Raw genomic sequence first — 24,652 nt, forward strand, 5'->3', positions numbered from 1 at the left:
ATGTAAGTTGCCTGAAATTTGAATTCAAGCAAGTCCATTTTCTGATCGTTGATTTTTTTCTTTGTCAAGAATCATGCTGTTTATTTTTCTTTGTATTTTCATGTCTTCTTGGGTTGAATTTTTGACTTGCCCCTTGCAGGGGTCAGACGATTTTAATATTGGGCTTGAAGCCCGTTACCCATTGCCTGATTTTAAAAATATATTTATGCATTTTTCTTTTTTCTTTTCTTTTTAGTCAAATTTTATTTTTCTTTATATGTGTATCTTGGGTTGTTGGGTGAGTGTAAACTTATATACAGAACTACTATGTAATATGTGTGTAAATTATAATAGAGTGTAAATTTTCACTATTATACACTTATTCTTTGCATTTATAAAAAATGCAATTAGTGCGAAGTTGTGTGCAAGTTTTTTTTTCTTTCTTCTTAAAAGGTAATACCAATAACACTAATTCATTCTTCCTTAGAAACCTTTAATATTTTGATTCAGTTTTAGTTTCTATTCCATTTTCTTTCTTTTTAATTGGTAGTAGCAATGGCACTAATTCATTACTTCTTAAGAAACTTTTTGTTTGTGAAAATTCTACTATTATAAGTTTCTTCCTACATATCATAAGAAAACATAACTTATATATTTTTATTTATTTCTTAGCTTTTATTTTCTTTTCTTAATGGGTAATATCAATGCCACTAATTCATTTTTCTTAGAGAACTTCATTATTATGATTTCCTTTTTGTTTTCGTTTTTATTTATTTTTCTTCTTAAAGCGCAATACAATGTCACTAATTCATTCTTTCTTAAGGAGTTTTTTTTGTGAAAATTCCATCATTATATGCTTATTCTTGTATATTATGAAAGGAACACTTTTCTGTGTAAATTGTTTGAAATTTTGTATTTTACCATTTTCTCTTCCTAATGGGTACTACCAAAACCACTAATTCATTCTTCTTCGGAGAACTTTATTATTTTGATTTTATTTTAGTTTTTATTTCCTCTTGTTTCCTTTTTAAGGGTAATACCAGTGCCAATCCTTTTTCAAAAGTTCTTTTTACGAAAATTCCTCTGTTAATGCTTATTCTTGCTATTATAGAAAACACATTTTTATGTAAAATATGTGCAATTTTTTCATTATTTGTTTTAACTTTTTTCATTTCTTTTCTTCTTAAAGGGTCATACAATTTCCAACATTATTTCTTAGAGAACTTCCACTTTGATTTTGTTTTAGTTTTTATTTCATTTATTTTTTCTTTATGAGTAATACCAATGCCACTAATTCATTCCTTCTCAGGAAACTTCTTCTTTTGGTAAATATAACTATTATATGTGTGTTCTTGCATATTATAAAAAACACAATTTGTGTGTAAATTGTGTGCAGTTTTAGTCATATTTGTTCTAATTATTATTGTTATATTTTTTCTTAAAGGGTGATACTAATGCCACTAGTTCATTCATTCTTAGAAAACTTTATTTTTTATCTTCCTTTATTTTTTTCATTTACTTTCATTTTTGCCTTCTCTCTTACCAGGTATCGGGTCAGTTTTAGTTATGTTTCAGACTAAGGCCGAGTATCTCACGGGCTTCTGTTTTGTGTTGTAAAGGACTGTGTTTCTCTTTTATTTTAGTACATGTTTTTGTTCATTGATGCTTAGTTGTTTTTGCAGTTGAATTTTCTCCAATAATTTTGTGTACTCGATGCCACGTGTTGATGATAATGTTTACTGTACACGTGCTTTTGTGGTAGACAATGGTTATTTTGGTGCTTGATGACATTCAATTGTAGGATCTGCCAAAAGTATGACAGACTATACAACTTTATTTGTTCCACTTTTCACCAAGCAAACTGAACCTAAAGCATAGAAATCAGATGGCCCCTAGAATGTGAATAATGAGGGACCAACATATGATTTGGATGAGACTTTTTTTTTGCCAGTAGCAGCTTAAAGGAGAAGAATATTCGCGCAACGCCTTTAGCAGAATGATCGATCCCCAATTGGGATCCGAAGTTGTTTGCCTTCAAGTAATAAGAGCCGTGCTATACACACGACAAATTCAGACGACTCATGCACGATAAACTAAATCCAGACGGACATGCGTGCATACATCGGGACATCTGCCACTGGATTTCCATGTCGTGCATACATCGGCCACAAGGATCGTGCATGAATCAGTTTCGAAGTAATAATCCACATACAAACACATAATCTCCTAAAGACAAAAAAAATTGACTGATCCAAATACTAAGAGCATCTACAGTTGGACTTGACATATCTATCCCTCTAAACGTCCACGGAAGAGCCTGGACGCGACCCTGGATGATGCCGGACGGCCCTCAAATGTCCTGTCTGATAACCACGCTCCTCATATCAAACCCTTAAATCCATGCACATTGATTAATCAAGATTCAACTATTCAACAAAGCAATATAAATCACAATTCAACAATCCAGACATGCCAAAAATGAAATTCAACGCCTAGTCTACGGCTGACCAACGTGATGAATCACTCGCCGGATGACATCTGTATGAATCACTCGCCGGATGACATCTGTGTTGAGTGCTCTGCCACCGCCACTGTCTACACTGCGCCCGGTGGTTTGGCCGCCACTCTCCCCACCTCGTACTCCCTATGCAGTTGATCTCTTTCTTCCCCTCAAGTCACTTCTTGCCTTTCGTATCCAATGACATATGGAACTAATTGATCCAACGACATATGCAAAAAAATTATCCAATGACATAGAGAATAAGAATGAAGCGATACAAAATGGAGCAAAAATGTATCGTGTCCTGCTGTGACATTTCGTCGAACATGCCCTGGGTAGTCCGGGCACCAGCGCTGCCCATGCTTGCCCGCCCCCGTTGGAGTTGCGGCGAGTCGCACATGTCTTCGACCCCTCCAATTGCATAAATCCGTCTGAAGTCGACCATTGGGACGTTGGATCGTCGCCGGTCGCGATGATCCGGATGACGGCTTCCTTGTCAGCGGTCGGGTGGACGCGCGCGACAGCCGAGCAACACAGAGGGGACACATCCTCCTCAACGCCCACAATCTCCTTGGTCGGAACTTCCTTCACCACCGCTTCCTGCTCGGGCTGCTTCCTTCGCCGCTCCCTCTGGACGACGTTCTCCGCCTTGCAGCTCATCCCACGGACGGGATCCCCACGAACGACGCAAAGGCGATAGGGAAAGGGGTACTCGACGGCGACATCTAGGGCGGCGGACGGGGTCCACGGCGCGGATGGGGTAGCAAGGGTGGAGGAGGGCGGTGGCTGATACACAGGAAATGGATGATGGACATGGGAGGAGGACGGTGAATTTGATGGACTTGGTCAATTTGATGAAATTTAAGGTGTTTCCGGTCCGTCTGGCACAACATGGTGAAGGCGCATGGGTGCGTTCTGATTTCTCCATATCTGCTCTAGATATGGGCTGGATACGTACTGGCCAACCCAAATGTATTTGGCCGGTCTAGGGGTCCGACCGAGTCACCATTTTATGACTGTTTGCCGGACATATAAATGCATTTGAAGAGTCCGCCCGTAGATGCTTTAAATTCTGTCACCTGGCTTCCCTGAAAGAGTCAAATTGAAAAGAAATCATCTAAAAATTACCCCGGCGAGAGTCAAACTGAAGAGAAATCATCGAAAAATTACCACGCACGGCGTCCTCCTCGAAGCCGGACGCCCGCGCGTGCCCTTTCCAGCGCCCGCGTCGCCGTCCACGGCACGACCGGCCATGTCCCCATGCCACCTCGGTTCTCTTCACTCCTTGCATGGACACTGGACGAGGGGATGAAGAGAGGGCCCCACGTTATCCCAGCCCGGGGACGCGGCCGCGCCACGTCGGACACCACACATCGCTCCTCGACGCGATACGAGGCCACGGGCAGCCGCCGCGGGGGCTCGGAGATCAGGGGAATCCGAGTGACATCCAGGGAGTAACTGGAGCGGCAGAGAGCTACTCCGCTCCAGTGCCGCGTCGTGGAGTACAACGGTTCGATCGACATGGAGGCCAAGGCCGCCGCCGTGTCCCTGTCGGCGCCGCTGCCCTGGTGCCGCGTCGGCGGTAGCAACGGCCCGCTCGCGTGCTCTGCCTCTGCGCGGAGATCGCGCAGGTGCGGGTACCACCATGGCGCGCCCCTCAGATCACTCGCTCGCCCCTCCTCCTCTGCCCGCTCCTTCCCCGCCGGCCGCGTCTACGCTATGGCCGCGGCCGCAACGGCGCCGGTGAAGGAGCAGGACCTCGTCTTCGTCGCCGGTGCCACGGGAAAGGTCGGCTCCCGGACCGTAAGGTACTACTCTTCGACTCTGCTCGATCATGACCGATAGTTTGCAGTCCATTCCATCTGTTGCAGCATTGCATTGAGAATTGAGAATTGACGCGACGCGCGTCTGTGCAGGGAGCTCATCAAGCTGGGCTTCCGCGTCCGCGCCGCCGTCCGGAGCAAGGAGAGAGCGTCGCCCCTCGTGCAGAGCGTGGAGCGGCTGGAGCTCGGCGAAGGGAGCGCCCCGGCCTCGAGGCTGGAGCTGGTCGAGTGCGACCTGGAGAAGCAGGGCGAGGCGGGCATCAAGGCGGCCATCGGCGACGCGGCGCTCGTGGTGTGCTCCATCGGCGCCAGCGAGAAGGAGATCCTCGACGTCACGGGCCCCTACCGCATCGACTACGTGGCCACCGCCAACCTCGTGCGCGCCGCGGCCAAGGCCGGCGTCGAGCACTTCGTCCTCGTCACCTCCCTCGGCACCACCAGATTCGGGTTCCCGGCCGCCCTCCTGAAGTAAACAGACTGACTGATCAACGCTACTACAGTACCTCTTGCGAATTATACTTGGTTTTGGCCAAGGATTAATGGAGTTTTCACATGATCGATCGAGCAGCTTGTTCTGGGGTGTACTGTGCTGGAAGAAGATGGCGGAGGAGGCGCTGGTGGCCAGCGGCGTCCCGTACACGATCGTGCGGCCGGGAGGCATGGAGAGGCCGACGGACGCGTACAAGGAGACGCACAACCTGGTGGTGTCGCCGCGGGACACGTACGTCGGCGGCCTGGTGTCCAACCTGCAGGTCGCGGAGCTGATCGCGTGCGTGGCCAAGAACAGGAGGGCGGCCTACTGCAAGGTGGTGGAGCTCGTGGCCGAGACCACCGCGCCGCTGCTGCCCATGGAGGACCTCCTCGCCAGGGTCCCCTCCGACCCCGGCAGGGCACCGCCCCCTGCTCCCGCGGCTCCGGCCGTCGTTGCCGAGGCGCCGAAGGAGTCGCCTCCAGCAGCTGCGGCGGCACCAACACCAGCTGCAGTACCTCCAGCACCGGCACCGGCACCGGCAGCGTCGGTGGCACCCCCAGCAGCTGCAGCACCTCCAGCAGCGGCACCACCACCAGCTGCAGCACCTCCAGCACCGGCACCAGTTGCAGCAGCAAAAGCAGAGCGGCCGCTCTCGCCATACGCGGCGTAAGTGAACCGACTGAACTGATATCCTGGACTCATGGTAATGGATGATCATTTGCTGATGCATTTTGTTGCATTGCAGGTACGAAGATTTGAAGCCGCCATCGTCCCCAACACCCAGCTTTAGCAGCGGCACCACCGGTCAGGCGGTGAAGGAGTCGCCTCCTGCACCGGCACCGGCACCAGCTGCTCCGGCTCCTCCTCCTCCGGCTGCTCCTGCTGCTTCTGCAAAGCCACGGCCGCTCTCACCTTACGCGGCGTAAGTGAACCAACTGATGTTACATCCATGGCATTTGAGATAAAGAATTCGGCCTCTGATGGACCCATTAATTTACTGATGGCGTTACAGGTACGAGGGGCTGAAGCCACCGTCTTCCCCGACACCCAGCAGGAGCAGCAGCAAGAAAAACGATGACGGCGATTCTCCATCGCCGCCGCCCACTGCCGCCTCTCCGGAGGCAGCAACCAGCACCACTGCCGAGGCGGCGGCAGCCGAGCCCTCCTCGCCGCTGTTGGATTCCAACGCCAACGGCGCTCCCGCCACCGCCGCCCCCACTGCTGATCCAGGGCGCCCACTTTCACCATACGCGAGGTACTAATTTCTCCCTGTCTCCCTGCTCATCTAGCTCATGAAAATGGCATTCGAATTCACACGTAGTATGATCCATTCATCCCTCTCTGTCTGATTAACTGCAACTTTGCTAGGTACGAAGACCTGAAACCTCCAACCACGCCCACTCCATCCGCCCCCAAAGTATAGAACGGCTGGCCGGCGGTTACTTCCATTTACTTTTCCTGCTCGATCGGCGGCTATGTCCGAGTGCGAGCTCAAGGCACGTGTGTATGCCAATTTTCCTTCTTCGAGAAATACAAATATACACGACGATGACAAGATGCATATGTATATGCATGTATATGAGAACACCCGCAAACAGCCGACGCCATGAGACATGAACTAACCTTTGGATTGCACCAAAGAACGTACAACTTGTCTGTGTACAATGCAAGGTGCTTGAATTCTCCATTTGACTTTTTCACTTGCCCCTGTAGCTCCCGCGGGCGGTAGTTGGGCGAAGCCCTAGCGCCGGCTGCCTCACTCCTCTACCCACCCTCCCCCTCCCTCGTCTTCGCCAGAGGGTACCGTCGGGCCAAGCCCGGGCGGGAGCAAACCCCCCTCCTTGCTTGGTGTGTGCAGTGCGGGTTGCCACCACCGTCACAAAACTCCTCCCTGGCCATCTCGCCACTCCGGACACTGTCGCCGACCCGGACGCCACTGCAGTACGTCTGGCTATTCTCGGATTGTGCCTTGTCCTCTACGTGTCCAACAAATTGCTCGAGCATTTTTTTTTGATTCGTTTGTAGGGAAAACAATGGATTGGAATGGTTCATCTGATGAGGAGTAGGGAGCTTGATGAATTAACGCAAAAGGAGTTCTTTGACTCGTCAGAGTCAGACGAAGATGTCGAGATGATGATGATCATGAGCATCCAGGAGGAAATGGACGGGAGGTGGAACACATCCCAAACTTCAAGGGTTCCATCAAAGGGAGGAGTTTCAAACCGGGATAGGGCATTGGAGCACGACTACTCTACAAGTACCACTTTGATCCCACACGAACATTCCCTGATACATTCGTCGACGCTTCGATATGCGCAAACCCTTCTTCTTGCGCGTGGTGGAGGGAATGGAGGCACAGCTCCCTACTTTAGGCTCTCTAGGGATCGTTGTGGACAACTCTTGTTCTCTGTTAAGCAGAAATGCACGACTGCTATGAGAATGCTTGCATTAGGTACGGTCGTCGATGCCGTTGGTGGGATGGTCCGGATGGGAAAGAGCACATGCCTAAAGACCACTGTGAAATTTGCCGCGACATGATGCAGGTGTTTGAAACAGAGTAGATGAGAGAACCAAATTTCCAAACAGAAAAACTGATGGCTATTGGAGCGGCAAGAGGCTTTTAAGGTATGCTTAGTTTATTGATTGCATGCATTGGCAAATGGAATAACTGCCCCAAAGATTTGTGCGGGACGTACCAATGTCACGCCAAAGAGGCCACAATCATACTCAAAGCAGTGGCATCAAACGACTTATGGACTTCACATGCTTTCTTTATCCCTAGTTTTCACAACGACATCAATGTGCTCCAGCGATCTCCCGTGTTCGGGAGACTTTGCAGTAGGGAAGCACCGCCGTGCAACTACACAGTCAATGGACATGCCTACAACATGGGGTACTACCTTGCAGATGGTATCTATCCTCAATGGACGACGTTTGTGAAGATCATATCAGATCCCCATGGCATCAAACAAATACAGTTTGCTACAATGCAAGAAACAAGTAGGAAGAATATGGAGAGGGCATTCAAGTGCTCCAAGCTTATTGGGGAATTTTTGATGGAGCTACAATGATGTGGAAATCGAAGACTTTGTGGCAGCTGATGACATGTGTCATTTTACACAATATGATTGCAGGGATGATTTTGAGAAGTCCGGAGAACAAGTTCACATCCTGGAACAAGATGCATATTTAATTATGAAGTTTCTGCATATGCAACCGAATCTTCGAGATGAACAGGTGCACATGCACTACTCTATGATCTTATGAACCCACAATGGAAACCAAGGAGTTTAATGTTTGGGTTTACTTCAAATAATTTTTACTTTTGAACTATGGTTGAATCGTGGAACTACTCAATAATCTTCTGATATTCATGTGTATGATGGACGTGCATGGATTTGCGTGGATTTGAGAGTTTAGAGATGAGGAGTGTGGTTGTCCGGCAGTAGATGTGAGGGACCGTCCAGCGCTGTTTGGGGTCACGTTCTGGTGCGTCCGCGGATGTTTAGGGGAGCGGATTTGTCAAATCTGGTTGTAGATGCTCTTACTCTTGCAGTAAATCAAATATGAGCCCAGGCTCATCTACATGCTCATCTACATCTGATGAACAGTAAGCTCCTAAAAAGTAACCTTTTCTAGAAAATTCTTATTTGTTTTGGCATCAAAGATGATTGAGTGTGCAAGCAGCATGAAATTTTTCATGATGTTTGGACATTCGAGGAGCTCTAGGCAAAAAGACAAGCCGAGACAATGTAATTTTTCAAAGTTTCTTTCACAGCCAAATTTTGTCTTTTTTGCCACGACCGCCTTGAATGTCCAAAAGTCACAAATTTTTGCATGCGCATACACATTGAAACATATTGAATGCCAAAAAAATCAGAATATTTTGAATTATTTTGCTATTTGATTTGATTTTACTGCTTACACCCAGGTTCACATGCACTTGGGCACCGAATCGCTGCTTCCCTTGCTCTTTGTGCTATTTTTTTTCTTTCCAGAATGTGCACAAGCATGCATATCATATACTGAAGGGGCTTGACGGCTATGCATTCTTGGTGCTATGTATTCTTTCCATTTGCTGAAAAGTTTATATGGTTGGTTTGGCGGCTGTTTGCTGGGGGTATATGGTTAGCCCGCAACAAGGCAGCAATTGAAAAAAATAGCTTCCTAAATGCCTCTTTGAAGTAGTGTTTTTTTATTAGATGAAAGGCATAAAGCCGACTTCAAATTAATGAAGCCATCAACCGGCTAGGATACATGGTGCTGATTATTACAAGGCAAAGCTTGGAGAAAAACTGAAAGATTATAAGAGAGATCACACTTCGGCAGACCAAAGTGCAAACTTGCCATTACAAAGAAAACAAGACCAAGCCGCGAGAGGTACATCGCAGACCAGAACAACGAATACAGAGACATCCACGGGGCACCGAACAAGCAGTGTAGAGGAGGATCGTGCCTGCAGGGAGGAAAACATTGGATGTGCCACAACCCGGACGTGCACATGCTAGAGAGGAGAACCCATCTCCTCTACATCCAAGCCGTGCAACAACACGAGGATGCCGTAAACCGGCCAGCGGAGCACGAGCGCGACAGGGCAGCAACCATTGAAGGATAGCAGGGCATAGCACCTCATCTCCACCACCGTCGGAAACCTGAGCAAGCACTGCACCGCAGCCGCCACCAACCAAGAACTGCAGGCACCCAACCCAAGCCCTACCCCTAGCCGACGCCTCCAAGGAGGAACACGACGATGGAGCGCCGTCGACGGCCGGCCAAAGCCTAGATTTTCACCTGGGGAAAAACATGGGAGGGGGAGGTGGAGGGGGGGGGGGGACTCAACGCGCCCTCAAGAGGGGATTCGGAGCCGATGCACCGCCGACGTCTAGGTCGATGCGGAGTCGACCAGGGGATTCCCCCGTTCCAAGCTCCCACCACCGCACCTCAGGGGACAGATCTTGCAGCACGGGCGCGCTGAATCCGGACCGGAGAGGGGATGCAGAGCAGACGGAAGGGCCCGGAGATCTGATCTGGCGGAGCCACCGGAGCAGCCCACAGCAACGAGGTACCTCCGCTGTCCAACCGCCGCCCGCACGGCCGGAGGGACGACCAGCACCCACAGCGCCCTCCACCGGAGAGAGCGGCGCCGCCCACCAGATCCAGGGCCGCCGCCCCGGGAACCAGAGCTCCCTGCGCGGATGCAGGCCAGCAGGGCCTCGCCACCACCATCACTTGGGCCGCACGGCGGCCGGCGGCGCCCTCAGGTGGCGGCGGGGAAAGGGGAGGCGAACGAGAGAGGGGCTCGGGAGGCTAGGGTTTGGTCGCCCCCGAGTCGCCCACTCGGGGCGACGCGAGAGCCGGGGGGAAGGTGGGTTCCTTTGGCGTCCGAGAGGGACCTTTGAAGTAGTGTTCACCACTTGATGTGTTCTTGTTAATTGGGCAGGTCCCAACAAGGTAAATGTGCAGCTAAACTGAAGAGCGGAGCGGATATGCTCAGAGCCAATGCGACTAATATGCTCAGGATTTTCCGGGGCTCCATCCAAATCCAAGGCACATCTGGTTTTGCTGATGTTGGTGGTTGTTAGTCAATGGTTGACCCCTGTTCTACGTGCCTAATTGATTGTTTGGTTGTTTACCTTTTTGGTACTGGGCTATCTTGAACCGCTCGTAGTTAGGTTATGTGTGTTATTAGGTTTTTGCCTTTTATTGCACGGTACCGATTGTCGACATGCATAGCGGGTTTCCTGATAATGCATCGAACTCGCTTTTATCCTTTCTCTCCTCCCGCATCCCTTATTGTTCGATAGATTTTGAGTTTTCATTATGCAATTATGCAAGTAATGAAAAGGAGGAAGCCTGGTTCAGAAAAGAAAATTATGGGGTAAGGGCATCTCCAACGCTGACCACCAAAACAGATAGGGTATCCGTTCGCGGACTAATCTGGACCAAACCAGTCTACGGACAGTGATATGGGAGCCGGTCATCCAACCATGCTCGCGTCCATTTTAAAACATATTTGAATAAATCAGACATATTTCATCAAACATGACGGAAATCAGTAAAGTTTGGACATAACTTACTTAAAACAGACGATATTTTGTCTGTTTAACTAAAAAACTTAAAACAAAAACTAGGAGGCTAACTTGTAGGGTGGCCTCGTACGCCTGGCGCTTGCGGAGGTCCGACAATGACTTGGCAGGTGGCCGGCTGGTACAACGGTGGCGTCGACGAGGAAAGAAGCAGATGCAGATAAAGAATGAAGGGATGAAGACGCGAGGTCCGAGTGTAGTTTTCGGTAGGCCAGGGGTCTCGGACTCCTACCTGGCAACGGTCTGGACTCCTACAAAGCCCCTCCAAGTTTGGTTTTGGTTTACGGGATTTCGTATAGCCGGACAGGTTGGCAAAGAGATACATGACATCGTTGGATGTCAAATTGGGTCATACTGCCCGGTTTGGGAGAGGTTTCGCTTTTGAGATGCCCTAAGAACCACTAACCACACGATATTACATAAGTGATCCAGAGGACATACATATTCTAGGAGAAAACGAAGTTACACTCGGCCTAAGGGCTTCTCCAACACTGACCCCAAACCGAACATGACATCTATCCGTGGATCGGGGAGACCAGTTCGCGGACACTTGTGCGGGGGTTGGCCATCCAACCATAGCCGCATATGTCTGGTTATATTTCGGGTGAAATTTAATGAAAATGAACGAATTTGTTGGATACTTATACAAACTGGACGATACTCATTCATACTTGGATAATTTTACATAAAACCATATGTTTTCATCTAAACTGGAGCAAACTCATTACATTTCAACATATTTCAACTAAATTGTACTCTAAACCTAGTCTAAATAACCACCGGCGCCCGTTCCCCATGTCCGGTCGGCTATGAGCCTCAGAAAATGAAGGTCCTTCTCCGCAGCCTGCAACCGGCTAATCGGCCGACGATGATGAGCCTGCCAATCATGGCTTCGATGGGAGGGGGAGAGTGGTGGCTTTCTTGGGACCCGAGAATCAGCGACCTTTCAAGCTCTACTCTTCCTTCCTGCTGCCGCCGCCCGCGGCCGTGCCGACTTCGTGGTCGTGGCGGCGGGGTGCACCCGTTGAGGAGCTGGCTACATGCCCTCATCCTCGCTCTTGACGTACACTTCATTAGCCGCCTCGTTGATCTCCTTAAAGGTGGCTTCTAACTCTGTCTGATGGAGATGGTACTGTGAACGATTGTGACACATGTCACTGGCATGGCGATAGGAGTCGAGCAGTGCCTCCTAATCGGCCACGTCCATGTCCGGTGCGATGACCGTACCGGCGGCGAGTGGCTGCTCCACGCGCAAGTGCTCGTTGAGGAGGCGGAGGTTGAACTCCTGGTCAGTTTGTGCCTGCCTGAATGCGGCCTCCCGCTCTACCAACACCATCTAGGTGTAGTGAGAATGGGCCTCGCCCATGGTGATGCTGGCAGGGGCCGACGAGGACTATGGAGCCAGCTCGTCGTCGACCGCCTCCTCTATTGGGGCATCCACATCGCCGGCCTTCGTCTGCTTGTCGGCCTGCCTGCCAGATGCAATGGTGGCGATCTTCTTCTTCTGCTTGGACGAGAGGCTATCCCAAACGGCTTTGGAGCTCGATGAGGCTCTGACAGGCGTGGTGCCGAGAGGAGAAAGAGAGCGGAGGAGGTCGGATGCGGCTGTGGCCGGGCCGGAGTTTAAACAATGGGTGGATGATAGGGCAACCAACGAGGTGATTAATGGTGGGCGACAGACGGACGGACGAACAGGTGGCGCCGAAGTGGGTTCCTCGGCATCCGCACATGTGTAATGTAGGTAGACAGACGGACGGGCTGTAGTTTGAACGCGGAGCAGTTGCATGGACCGGGAAGCGGCACATATGACACTCTCGGCCGGCGCGGCACTTCAGTGCCGAAGCGACGCGAGAGGTTGCGTCCGCTCTGGGCCGGCATGAATGCGGCAGTGGCGCTCTAGAGCCGCGTTGACTGCATCGGGCAGGAAAGGACGCGGACGAGGAAGAGGGTTTTTGTGGGCCAGGGCTATCCGACGCTTTCTGTGACAGCGGTCCGGACGCCCGCAAAGCCCATCCCTGAATTTGCTTCAGGTTTACAAAAAAAGTGATATCCAACCTGCGGAGCGAACTGGTATAGAACCGTGCTATATGGCAAAACACGTCCGGACCTTATGGTCCGGACTGTTACATATGGTTGAAGGATCGGCTTTGTAGATGCCCTAATGCCCAACCAGCCACGCTATCATTGGTGCATATACCAAGTCCAACGGAGATACGAGTACGCTGACCGTCTGTGGACTGGTGAGGGTTGTTAGTTCGAGTGAGGACGTACGCCTTGCGCCGGCGTGGGACGCGTACGTCCGTCCTCTCCCCGGCCTGGTCCCGAGCTGAAGGAGCAGTGAGTAAGGCCAACTTCACCGCACGACCTCAAACGGACGTTCGGATTGGCCGGATTTTGTTCCTTTGGGGCGTCGATGGATACGCCCGTGTCCAGCTGTGTCCATTGGAACGTGCGTGTGCCCACCGCGCGGCCGCACCCCAAATCACGTCCGTGTTTAGAAAAACAATAAAAAAAAGAAAACATAAAAAAATGACTAAAAAAGTAAATAAACGCAGTTTAATAAAAGATAAAACTTAGTTAGGGGGTCCATGGCCATAAAACGACCCAGTTTTGTCACATTAATAATTAAACATAAAAAAGAAAAAAAAAACGGTCGCCGCCGGCGCGCTCCTGCCCGTGCCCGTCGTTGCCGTCGCCGTGGCGCTCTTCACTGGCCGCCGGTGTCGTCGTCGTCGCTGACGAGGTCGACGTAGGCCGGCGGCGTCCACAGGTGGGCCGGCGGTGCGTGCGGTGCCTGGTAGACGGGGCGGGATGGACGGCGGGAGGTGCCTGCAACACCTCCTCCCGTGGCGACCCCTCCCGCTCCGGTGACTGCGGCGGAGTGGCACGCCAGTCCACGCCCAGGCTGGCGGCCATCTCCGGAGCAGTGCAGGACCAGGCCCACCCCGCGCCCACCAGCTGCTGGAAGGCGGCCTCCGGCTCCTCCTCCATGGCGTCCTCCCTCCTCTCCTCCGTCAAGGCCGCCATCTGCAGCTCCGGGGAGGCCACGTCGCCGGCGGCAGACAGTGCCATGGCCTCCTCCAAGCCATCCCGTTGCCGCTCGTCGTGCGTGCGCATGGAGTCCTCCATGACACGCTGCACGAGACGGGCTTCCTCCTCCGCGCGTCATGCGAGGAGGTGGTGGTGGCGATGGAGACGGCGACGGCGTGGGCGTGAGGCCGCGCACCACCCTACGCCCGCGCTCCTGGGGAGCGGCCACTCGGTCCTCTGGGCGTGGCCGCCGTGGCCCCGTCGACGTGCCGACAAAATAGGACGCCCGCCGCGCGTCGTGCTCATCGCGAGTCGGGGGCGTACCTGGGTCGTAGTAGAGGTCGTCCGGGAGGAGGCGGCGGCGGGAAGCCAGCCTCGCGGTCGTGCTTGCCTTTGCGGCCGTAGTTCCAGAGCCCCATGGCTGCGGGGCGGCCGGCCGGCGAGTTCTTGGCTAGGGTTTGGGGCCTGGGGCTGTCGGGTTTCGAGGAGGCCGCGGGGTGGCGTGGGGCAGTGTGGACGACGACCGGTCCACGCTTCCCACTTAAAGAAGGACGGCAACCCTTCCATGTGTGGATGACAGGTGGGGCCGCCCGCCCGTGCGCATTGATGTGGGCGGGAGGAAGGTAGGTGGCCGCCTGCCACGCGGCCCCGACGCGGATGAGGGCGCGTCCGTTTGGTGTCCACCGCGACCCAAATCCGGCGCAAGTTTGCGCTCGAAATGGATCGGCCCGGACACAAAACGGACAGGATGGGTGTCCGTCCGGACCGTCGCGCGCTGAGCCGCCTCCTTTGTCGCTTTTACCTCAAACGAACCGGGACGGACAGGATAGGGTCGCGCGGTGGAATTGGCCTAGTAAACCACGAGCGGCACGGCGACCGCGCCCATGGGGCAGGACGGGAGTTGCCGAGTTGGTAGCTAGGTCGACCATCGTACGCGGTAGGCTACACGGGAAGCCGACCAAGTGCATCCGTGTCGGTCCTGCATTAGAAAGCACAAAGCGACCAGTCGTTGTCCGCGGCTGCATGCACCTGGCCGGTTTCAACGTACGCACCGTATATGCTCAGATCGGTCTTCATTCACATACTGCACGTGATGCTGCGCTCCATGACCAACAAACCCACCTAAGACGTCGATTCATACTTCCAATCTTTTTTTTTTGAAAAAAAGCTTTCATAGGCAGAGGGGAGCTTTGATACATGGCACTTGAGAATTAGCAAAGCCTTTTAAGAACGTGGCAATCAGGCGTAGAATAAGGCGTGCGCCCATTTCGAATCTCAAGATTTAACTTTAATCATTAATTTAATTAATAAAATATAAGTCGCGTGCCTTCAAAATTGTACCATTGAAAACTTCTTTCGAATACAAATCCAAAGGATCGCACATAAACTACAAGATGTTTAATTTTGACTACGTTGCATGCCTTATTCAAAAGAATGTAGGGAGTATATACATTGTATGGAGTGGCTTGCTCTCAATCAATTGAGAATTAACTACCTTTCTCAGTTGATTCCACAATTATGTTCATACACATCTAAACAAATGGTAACCGTGTTATTAAAACATGTTCATCTAGTGAAAAAACAAAAATGTAATGTCTGCCATCAAAGTTCATAATTATTTTTTGACATGGATCTCAACACCAAATTAACGGCCTTGGCGTCGACTAAGAGTTAACTAACCCTAATCGACTATGAATTAGCGAGAGGTAATATCACCTGGAGTCATAAGACTTGTGCTCGATGTTCAGTTTGATTACGGAACCTGTAAAATACAGAATTGTGGTCACATAACTTGTCATCTCGTGCAAATACAGTCATTTCGTCTGTATCCCGTGCTTACGTGGCATGCCAGTGCGGCTATTGCCCACTGTCGGTGACTGAAACAAATTGGTGCAAGAAATGAGAAATAAAAAGGGTCGGTAGGTTCAAACTCGCGATTTCATTTACTTGAACGCACTAGCAAACCACTCCACCTAACACAGTTTCATGCATACCTGGAGATAAATTTACTTTTACACTGGACACACACTATTCTGCTCGTATCTATTTTCCCGGGTTTGGCCAGAAAAATAGGCTCCGAAAAAACTTTTTTTGTCAGGAATTTTTAAATGAAATTCGATTTTAAAACACGCGTCAAAATGTATAATGTTTAACCCAAAACACACACAAACTTGTTCACGAGCAAGGTTTTTTTATTCCGGTTTTCTTTAGAAGGAGCTGCAAAATCCTGTTTTCGAAATATCTTGACAATTATGGGTTTTTTGCCTGAAATGTTGAAATAAATTTTTTATTTAATTTTTTAATGTCTAAATATATTTAGTTTAACTAATTACTTTATAAGTGCTTCCTGTACAGTGGTCAGCCCGACTCCTACACTACAGAAAAGTCGCGAGTTGAATTCATTGTTGCGGCAACAAGAACAATATTTTAAATAACATATTTTTTTCAAATGAGTGTGAGTAACACAAAAATATATTTCCCAAAAGTGTGTCTCATACTGTATGCCGATATGAGGATTTAAGTTACGTTCATGTATTGTTAGACTAGTTTCTCTCCTTTAAATACAAAATTTTCGGCGCTCAATTTTTTCTCTGAATGGAAATTTAGTTAGCAAAAAATTATTTAGATATTGGTAGTCGTCATTGCAAAAACATTAACCTCGTATTCCTCTTTCTGAGCTCAAAAAGGTACTTGGTGTACTGGGTAGCTCATGTGCGTCGGTGTGTTATTAGGTGGTCGTGGGTTCGAACCCATCACGCGCAGCATTTTTTATTTTATTTGAGGGCCATTTTTCATAATTAAATAAATTCAATGGCCTTTGTGCAAAAAAAAAATCGCGCGCGTCGCCCTAAAGCGATATCTGTCACCGATAGCTGCCCTGTGCCTAGACGGCATATCACGCCAACGGTGTATGCGCACGCAAACAGCCAGATTGACCGTATTTGCGCCTAAACACAAGTTAGATCAACAAAAATCCATATTTTTAAAATTTTAGCACCAAACTGCACATCCGATGCAAGTTCTATGACTGACCGTGATATTACCTCAATTAGCAAAGCTAAGTTTGCATGGTTACATTGGCACCTACAAAAATATGCGCACGATCTGGCGGCAAGGCATCTCAAGCTTGATTAATTATATACCTCTTTGTCCCTGTGAGGAGCTAGAGGGGCAGCATCGCAAGCTTAATTAATTATTTATCACAGTATATTGTTTTGTTCACTCTCGCGAAAGATGCTCGTTGGCTTATATTCGCAAAAAAAAAAGATGCTCGTTTGCTTAAACTAGAAAGTTTGCATAAATGCATGTGTTAAGAGAGGCAACTAAACTAGTATCCCACCTGGCCCTCGTGCACCTACGTGCATGACGAAGTTAATTAGCCTCCCGAACGTCGCGATCAGCTGCCGCGAGCCATGACGATGTATGCATGCATTCCAAGTCGCTTTCCAACTAAAGAAAAAAAGGTCGCTGTCGCCACACATTAACGACCTCCATGGCCCCAAAATAGCGTTCCCTCCAGCTCCAAAGCCCAAGATTCCTCTCTCCTCCTCACTGATTGCGTGCTTTGACCGGTCTGAAGCGAACAAAGTGCAGCGCTACAGCAAGTGCTCTCCCTGTCCCCGTTGACACTGACAGCACGGGCGCATTGATCGATGACGAATTGGCATGCGTCACCCGCACCAACGTGCACTCTACTCTTGGCCGCGTATATATAGCAGCTCCATCGTTCTGCCCGTATCCACTATCCAGAGTCCAGACCACCGGATAGATCATCAATCCAGTCCACTTTCTCAGACAAACAAACAGACAGACAGACTAGCTAACACGTCGACAAGGTGAACGTAGACGTAGACGTCGACCGTCGTCGCAGCCTCGCAGGGGAAGAGAAGAGAGATGGGCTCGTGCGTCTCGCGATCGACGGCGTCGGTGGAGGGGTCCGGGCGGGCGGTGGCCACGGCGAAGGTGGTCGGCCCGGACGGCTCTTTGGCGCAGTTCGCGGCGCCCGTCATGGCGGGCGAGGCGCTGGGGGACGCCGCCCGCGCGTCGAGCTTCCTGTGCAGCGCCGACGAGCTCCGCTTCGACGCGCCCGCCCGTGCGCTGGCGGCCGAGGAGGCGCTGCAGCCCGGGTGGCTCTACTTCGCGCTGCCCATGTCCATGCTCCGCCGGCCGCTCTCCGGGCAGGAGATGGCCGCCCTCGCCGTCAAGGCCAGCTCCGCGCTCGCCGTCGCCAGCGGTAAGGGGCGGAAGGCGGCTCGGGTGGCGCCGTTAGTCCTCGCTGACGATGAGGGCACCGGAACAGAGGACGGTGGATGGAGTCGCCACGCGTATGGAAAAAGCGATGCGCTCAAGACGGTGCACGGCGGCGGTGAGACGGTGGGGAAGACGAGGAAGCGAGCAGCTGGTGGTTCTTACGGAAGCCGCACGAGTCGTCCGGCAGGCGTGCAAAGGTTAAGCTCCATTTTGGAGGCCGATGACTGATTGATCCTAGTTCCCAGCTGATTCTTGCAAACGGTTAATTAGCAAAGTTTGGTGCGTGGGTTAGCCTAGTTATTAGTATTATTTTTTGGACCTGTGGTTAGCCTGGTTACTTGATTCAGTCGGCGCTCGATCCCCCAAGCTGAGGTGGAGATCAGTGTATATATACTGCATATATACTATTGTACAAATGTACTCCCTCCGGTCCTTTTTACTCTGCATATTAGGTTTGTCTGAAGTCAATCTCATCCAACTTTGACCAAGTTTATATAAAAAATTATAGACATTCACATAACAACACCAATATCATTAGATTCATCTTGAAATATATTTTCATATTATATTTATTAAATATTATAGATGCTAATAATTTTTAATAAAAATTTGGTCAAACTTAGCAAAGTTTGACTTTCGGCAAAACCAATGTGCAGAGTAAAAATGACCGGAGGGAGTACAAGATGCATCAATTTCATATGCACATTCTTCCTTCTTCTAAAGTTTTTCAGTTCATCCTCGCCCCTTCACTTCCATGTCAAGTGGGTCTGCTTATGGGCCGGCATGGGTGGTTTTGAGCCACCAAAGTGATGATGTTAACATGGACCTCTTCTACGAGTTGACTAGCATAGCTCCGGACAATGGTGAAACCGTAAAAGTTTGCTTTCGCCTTGGCTTGGGGGAACAGAGCCGAATCAGGCTGCAAGTGGAGATGGGATTAAGTGGGACCTCTTAGAGCAGCAGACCCCGCAAAAATTCGACCCGCAAAACGCGTTTGCTGTTTCACGAAGATCGCGTTTGCGGGTGAAAACATGCGCGGCCGATCAGATACTGTATCTAAACCTGCATAATTTGAAAAAACACTTTCGCGGGAGAAATTGCACACACATAGTTCATCACATCCCATACTACAGAGTTCATACATACTACATGATCAACAAATTAAGCATAGATCACACTACATGCTATGTTAACTACTAGTAGAGGGGGTCGGATCTGACGACGGCGAGGTCGCGGCAAAATGGACGACACCGTGGAGGCCGAGCGACGCTCAATCCTCCTCGCCGGAGCTGCACTGGTCGATGTACTTCACCGCCTGCTCCGCGCGGATGCGGCGCCACTCCTCAGCCTTCTCGTTGGCGGCGCCTGCCTGCCGCCACTCGAGAGCTTTGAGCTCCTTGGCGTACTCCTCCGTCTCGCGGCGGTCGAAGCTCGCCGGCGGCGACACCTCGTGGTTGGTCCACCTCCGAGCGCCGCGCTTCCTCGCGCCGTCTGACCGGACGCGCCGCTCGCGCTCCGGGTCCCTCTCACGGCCGGGTCTGCTGTCGGAGCCGCGTCCGGAGCTCCACATTCAGCCCCACATGATGGCTGGAGGCGGGGCGGGTGGTCGCCGGCTGCGAGAAATGTGGAGAGGGGAAAGGGGAATCGGATGGCTCGCGGCGGCGGGGTGATAGGGTTTGGACCCGTAAAATGGTCGCGGAACCGCAGTTATAGTGCTCGGGGCGTGCGGTTTGCGGGCTGCGGCAAAAAAAATTGCGGGCGGGGCGAGTATGCGGGCTCTATGCTGGCTGGAAAATTAGACCGAACCCGCATACTCGCCGGAATTTTTGCGGGCCGGGCGTTTTGCGGGGTCTGCTAGAGGTGCTCTTAGCCCATTCCACTTAATCTTCTTTAGTGGGTCCTATTAAATAATAATAATAATAATCGGGCTAGCCCACTTATCGCGATCCCGTTGGAAGCCCACTTAGATAACGGCGTGTCCGAACAAGCAGAGCGAGGGCAGTGCCGCAACGTACTCCCGCCGCCGCCAGTCCGCCATCGCGCTCCTGCTTCTTCCTCCTCACACCGCACCACCCCCGGTGGCCTCCCCATCACCAAAGCCATTCACCTCGCGCCGGCGCGGCAGGACGAGCAGCCGTCGTCGTTCACGGATGCCGGGTATCTGGGCGCCGGAGCAGGTCGGGGCGTTGAAGCTCGTCGTGGCTGTGTCGTGCACGCCAAGGGCGTCGTCGGGTTGGTGTACTCATCCGTCCGTTGAATTCTCACGGATTTGAATCCTCAGCGAGGACCTCATGGCGCTCAGGCCGCCGCTGGCCCTGTAGCTCTGCCTCTGCGAGAACTCGGCTGCTGCTGCTGCCGGCATCGACCTCCTCAGCAGGGGCTCTACGACCATGCAAGGGTCCTCGGCCATGGACCCCGCCTCCTCCTCGCCAGCGGCGTACCAGCCGTGCTTGTGCTTGAGCCGCTCGTTGCGCCCCGCGGAGTAGAGGTCGTAGAGCCTGCCCATCTCGAACAGCGGGCTGGTCGGCGCCACCGTCGCTGCCCAGTCGTCCGTGCTCGCGTCGGTGAGGTCGAAAGGCGCCTCGTCGGCGTCGTCGGCGTCATGGAAGTGGAGGTTCTCCTTTCCTGCAGCCCTTGTGGCAACGGTGAAGTACGGCTTGGGGCGCGGGCTGGTCTCAATGTAGGAGGAGTAGGACGACGGCGGCAAAGCGTAGATGGACGAGCGCATCGGCGTCTGAGCTTTCTTGCTAAATCATGCACAACAGACGGATCAGTACAACGAGAACAAATCTGTGAGAATTCAAAACCCAACGAGTGGCTAACATGGAGCTCGGGCGTCCACACGAATTGGTTACCATCAGCCTCGTTGACGCTGGTGCATGCGTGCGTGGGAGCTTGTTAAGTGGGAATCCCACTTATCCCACTTAATCCATATTACTAGTTTTTGGTGGGACGCCCACTCTCTCTATCAAACTGTGTTGGGATCTGGTGGGTTGGTGGTGGGACTCTCAACTATGGTCTCACCTGCAGCCTGAGAGCCGAAAAATATCATGTTGTTTATTTTCACCATCTCCAAGGGCAAGAAGAACCTCTAGTGCTCTTTCTACGGGAAAATGGACATCAGTTTAAATTCGGGCAATTGGTCTTGGTCCACCACATTGCTAATTTTATACACTCTTTCGCTGAGTCTACAGGATGTTCATCTCAGTGACGACACTTTGTATGCCATCCTTTGGAACAAGACTGACTCGGGTGACTACTCGACGAAGTCGGCTTACTTGGGGCAGCTGGACACCATGAATATTTCAATTTTAAAGCCAATTGTTTGGAAAATTTGAATGCCATCGAAGCATAGATTCTTTGCGTAGCATATTCATTAGGACTGCGTATGGAGGACCGGCTGGCTGGCTCGAGAGACATTGGTGGCGCATGTGCCAGCTATGCAAAAGGGAGCAAAAGTCCGTTGCACATCTTCTTTTCAACGGTGGATTTTCTTGACGCATCTGGCATGAGACTAAAGCTTGGTTTGTCCTCGTCGATGTTCACACCGACGCTTGGTGCCATTTCAATTTGATCATGGAGTGGCGAAGTTCTGTGATCAAAGTCATCAGTTCCATTAGGAAAGGGATTGCATCCTTTGTGATGCCTGTATATTGAGAAATTTAGTATGAGAGGAATGCGAGAGTCTTTAAAAGCACTTCTACAATGCCGAGTATCATCATCGGAAGATCAAAGAGGAAGCCAATATGTGGAGTCTGACGGGAGTGAGGCAATTGAGTTTGATCATGCCGCGAGAGTAGGCCTATGTGTAAATAGTTGTAAAACTCTTCTTAATTAATATGATGAGGCGAAGCTTTTGCCTCATTTTCCAAAAAAGAAAAGATAGCAACCAAGGAAGACTGAGAAGCAATCTAGATCCCTAGACTCTTGTCACCTCTCCCACTCACCCCCCCCCCCCCCCCCCCCCCCGGCAACTTCAAACCCCCAATCACCTTCCCTTTGTCACTTCACTCCCCAAGCCCCTCTTCCTGACGCTCGCATAATCGTTGGGCTGCAAAGGGTCCTGAAGGCATCTAGGTTCAGCCGCTCCCAGCTCTCGCGAACCGCCCGCTCCTAGGGTTCCCTCGCTGCCGCCGCCGCCGCTAGCCGGAGCCTGCTCCCCTACCCTTCTCCCCCCTCCCCTCCCTTCCCCGTACCCCCGCGTCGCCTTCCCGAGCGAGGCGACCGGCGGCCTCTTCCCCGCTCCTCTCCAGTGCTCCTCCCCCGCCCTGCCTCCTCCCGCCGCCACTAGCGAGCGCCGCCAGGCCTCGGTCGCGTGGTGCTGGCGGCGGCGGACCTGCCCTTCCCCTCATGCGGCTCCCTCCTGCTCGGATGGTGGTGGATGGTGGCGGTGCTCCTCGGCCGGCATCAGTGCGGCCCGTCGGTGGTGGTGCCGCAGGCCCGGTGGCTCTCGACGCGGTGGTGCGACTGTTGGCCGTGGGGCGGCGCCCGCCCAGCCCAGATCTATGCCCATTTGGGCCCATCTAGGTTGGGGCGGGCCGGTGGCTTGGTGCTCGGCGGCGACGTTCCTTGGTGGTGGCGTGGTGGCGGCGGTCTCAGGCGGTGAGGACTTAGTTGGCCGGCGTGCTGCAGCGTGCTGACAGGACTGTCCAGGTCCATGTGGGCCCGCCGGGCCATCGAGGCCCGACAAGTCCTCGTCGCCATGTCCGGTCGGCTCCGTTGCGGCGGTGGAGGTTGTCCCCTCCTTCCGGTCGAGTTGTGGTCGCTCCCGTGGCTGGTGTCCTTTCTTCCTCTCCAAGTCTCGTGTTGACAGCTCCAGTGAAGTGGCGAGGGTTGTACGGTAATCGTGGTGGCACAAGCTGGTGGGTGGCCGAGGAGGTGGTGCATTTCGAAATGCCTAAGGTGGTGGTGGTGGTTGTGGGTCGGGAAAAATCCCTGTCGGCTTGGCCGGCACCGATGCGATGACGCGTGCAGGCATCGTCGGGCCTTCCTGAGGGGCATCGGGTATACCCCTTCCCCACTATCCCTCGCGTACCGGGGAAAACCCTAGAACTTGTTCGGGCAACAACAGCGGCATCGTCGCATTCCTTCTTGGAGTTGTTGCTTGCGGCGCGGCGCTTCGGGATGCTGGGAGCATGGTGGTACTTCTTCGAAGGGTGCAGCGGTTGTCGGCCTTCCTTTCTTCGTTGATCTGCTGGTGTCAGCATTTATTTCCCTTTCTTCTTGTTGTTTTTCTTATGGGCTTATCTGTGCTGCGGCCCCATCGAGCTGGATGTATCGGGTGTTTGCTTTATAATATAAAGCAGGGGGAACCCTTTATCATAAACCCCTCTTCCTAATGCCTCTATAATCTCCTTCAATAAATTTCAAAATTCAAATTCACATCGTCATGCTAAGTCTAGCAATGCCACCCCTACCCCTTTCTCCCCCACTCACTTTGTTCTTTCTCGTTGTGTATTTTTATTTCCCTCACCCCCTTCAATCCTAGTTATAGGGTAATTTAGTATATACAAATCCTTGCCTCATTTTGACATATAAGGTAGAGTTTAACTTACAGAACTATTGGTCCAACAGTCAATAGAAACAAAAGATACTCTCAAGTCAACGAAAGACTTTATTGTTTAGTCCAGCAATCGCCTAATTAGGTGCCTAAACCTTAATGCACGCGAAGATTATGGATGTTTGTAAATACCATATGCTCGTTCTGTATTTCCCCTGAGACTATCATGCACAACGATGTTGTGGTTATTTTCTAGCTTGGTGGATCATGGGCCACTAGCAAACAACAATCTTTCACACATACGACCCCTTTCCAAGCAATAGGATAAGAGAGAATTCCTTATTTAACACTATCTTAAATTTTGTTTTCCTATTTGACATTGAAAATATTTCTCTTCCTTATGTAACATCAAGGTTAAATATTAGGAAAAAGTCTAAAACAAATCCTGAACTCGTGGAGAAAAGCTAAATGGAACCATGAACTCCTAATCCCTGGAATCAGCACACTCAACTCACTAATCCCGGTCTAAATTAAACCCTGAGACCATTCCAAACAAATTGGCCGGGATTCCATTTTTTTGGAGAAACAGAGAGTTGGCGCTTGGGTCCGATCAAGTTGGGCCGGCCCAATGCGCCAGATCGACCACTTTATCAGTTGAGAGAGGAGAAGTCCAGCCCATCCACCGTACGAGTCGAGGAGCCACCCCCTGTCTTCCTCTCTGCTCTGGCAATGGTAATGGCGACAGGCAGCTAATCTGCTCCAGCGGCGACAATCTGGCCGGCGCGCTATTGCGCGCAACTGATTAAGGTATGTCCCCGAAGACCTCCTCTTATGGCGCCGCATTTTGACCTCTCTGAACATGGATGAGTTAGGGTTTTAGGGTGAAAAGAATCATCTTTTAAGTGGGAAAAAGTAGGATCTACTGTTTAGATTAGTTTCTGATCTTAGTTCGTACTAGCACAAGGTAGTGATCTGTGTGTTCTTTTTTCTTTTTTTCAGTTATAGCATGGA

The 24,652-nt window shown here is 51.2% G+C and overlaps 2 protein-coding genes across 2 annotated transcripts; both read left to right on the top strand.

The window, feature by feature from the left end:
- Positions 1-3,856: 3,856 nt before the first annotated feature.
- On the top strand, positions 3,857-6,461 carry LOC123112454 (protein TIC 62, chloroplastic). Its single transcript, XM_044533437.1, has 6 exons — positions 3,857-4,287; positions 4,396-4,770; positions 4,871-5,440; positions 5,520-5,696; positions 5,787-6,029; positions 6,143-6,461. Exons 1-6 carry the CDS (start codon positions 4,001-4,003, stop codon positions 6,195-6,197), a joined length of 1,707 nt encoding a protein of 568 aa, XP_044389372.1. The 5' UTR covers positions 3,857-4,000; the 3' UTR covers positions 6,198-6,461.
- An 11,194-nt stretch (positions 6,462-17,655) lies between these two features.
- On the top strand, positions 17,656-18,563 carry LOC123116425 (uncharacterized). The gene has a single exon (XM_044537382.1). The coding sequence runs from the start codon at positions 17,785-17,787 to the stop codon at positions 18,367-18,369; it is 585 nt and encodes a 194-aa protein (XP_044393317.1). The 5' UTR covers positions 17,656-17,784; the 3' UTR covers positions 18,370-18,563.
- The last annotated feature ends 6,089 nt before the right edge of the window (positions 18,564-24,652 follow it).

Source organism: Triticum aestivum, chromosome 5B (genome assembly GCF_018294505.1).
Source record: "Triticum aestivum cultivar Chinese Spring chromosome 5B, IWGSC CS RefSeq v2.1, whole genome shotgun sequence".
In the NCBI taxonomy this organism is placed as follows: Eukaryota; Viridiplantae; Streptophyta; class Magnoliopsida; order Poales; family Poaceae; genus Triticum; species Triticum aestivum.

Bases quoted from the DNA above. Each gene is read 5' to 3' on its own strand.
- LOC123112454 (XM_044533437.1), top strand. From the start codon at position 4,001: ATGGAGGCCAAGGCCGCCGCCGTGTCCCTGTCGGCGCCGCTGCCCTGG. The intron at 4,288-4,395 runs GTACTACTCTTC...GCGTCTGTGCAG, and splicing joins GTCGGCTCCCGGACCGTAAG to GGAGCTCATCAAGCTGGGCT. The intron at 5,441-5,519 runs GTAAGTGAACCG...GTTGCATTGCAG, and splicing joins CCGCTCTCGCCATACGCGGC to GTACGAAGATTTGAAGCCGC.
- LOC123116425 (XM_044537382.1), top strand. From the start codon at position 17,785: ATGGGCTCGTGCGTCTCGCGATCGACGGCGTCGGTGGAGGGGTCCGGG.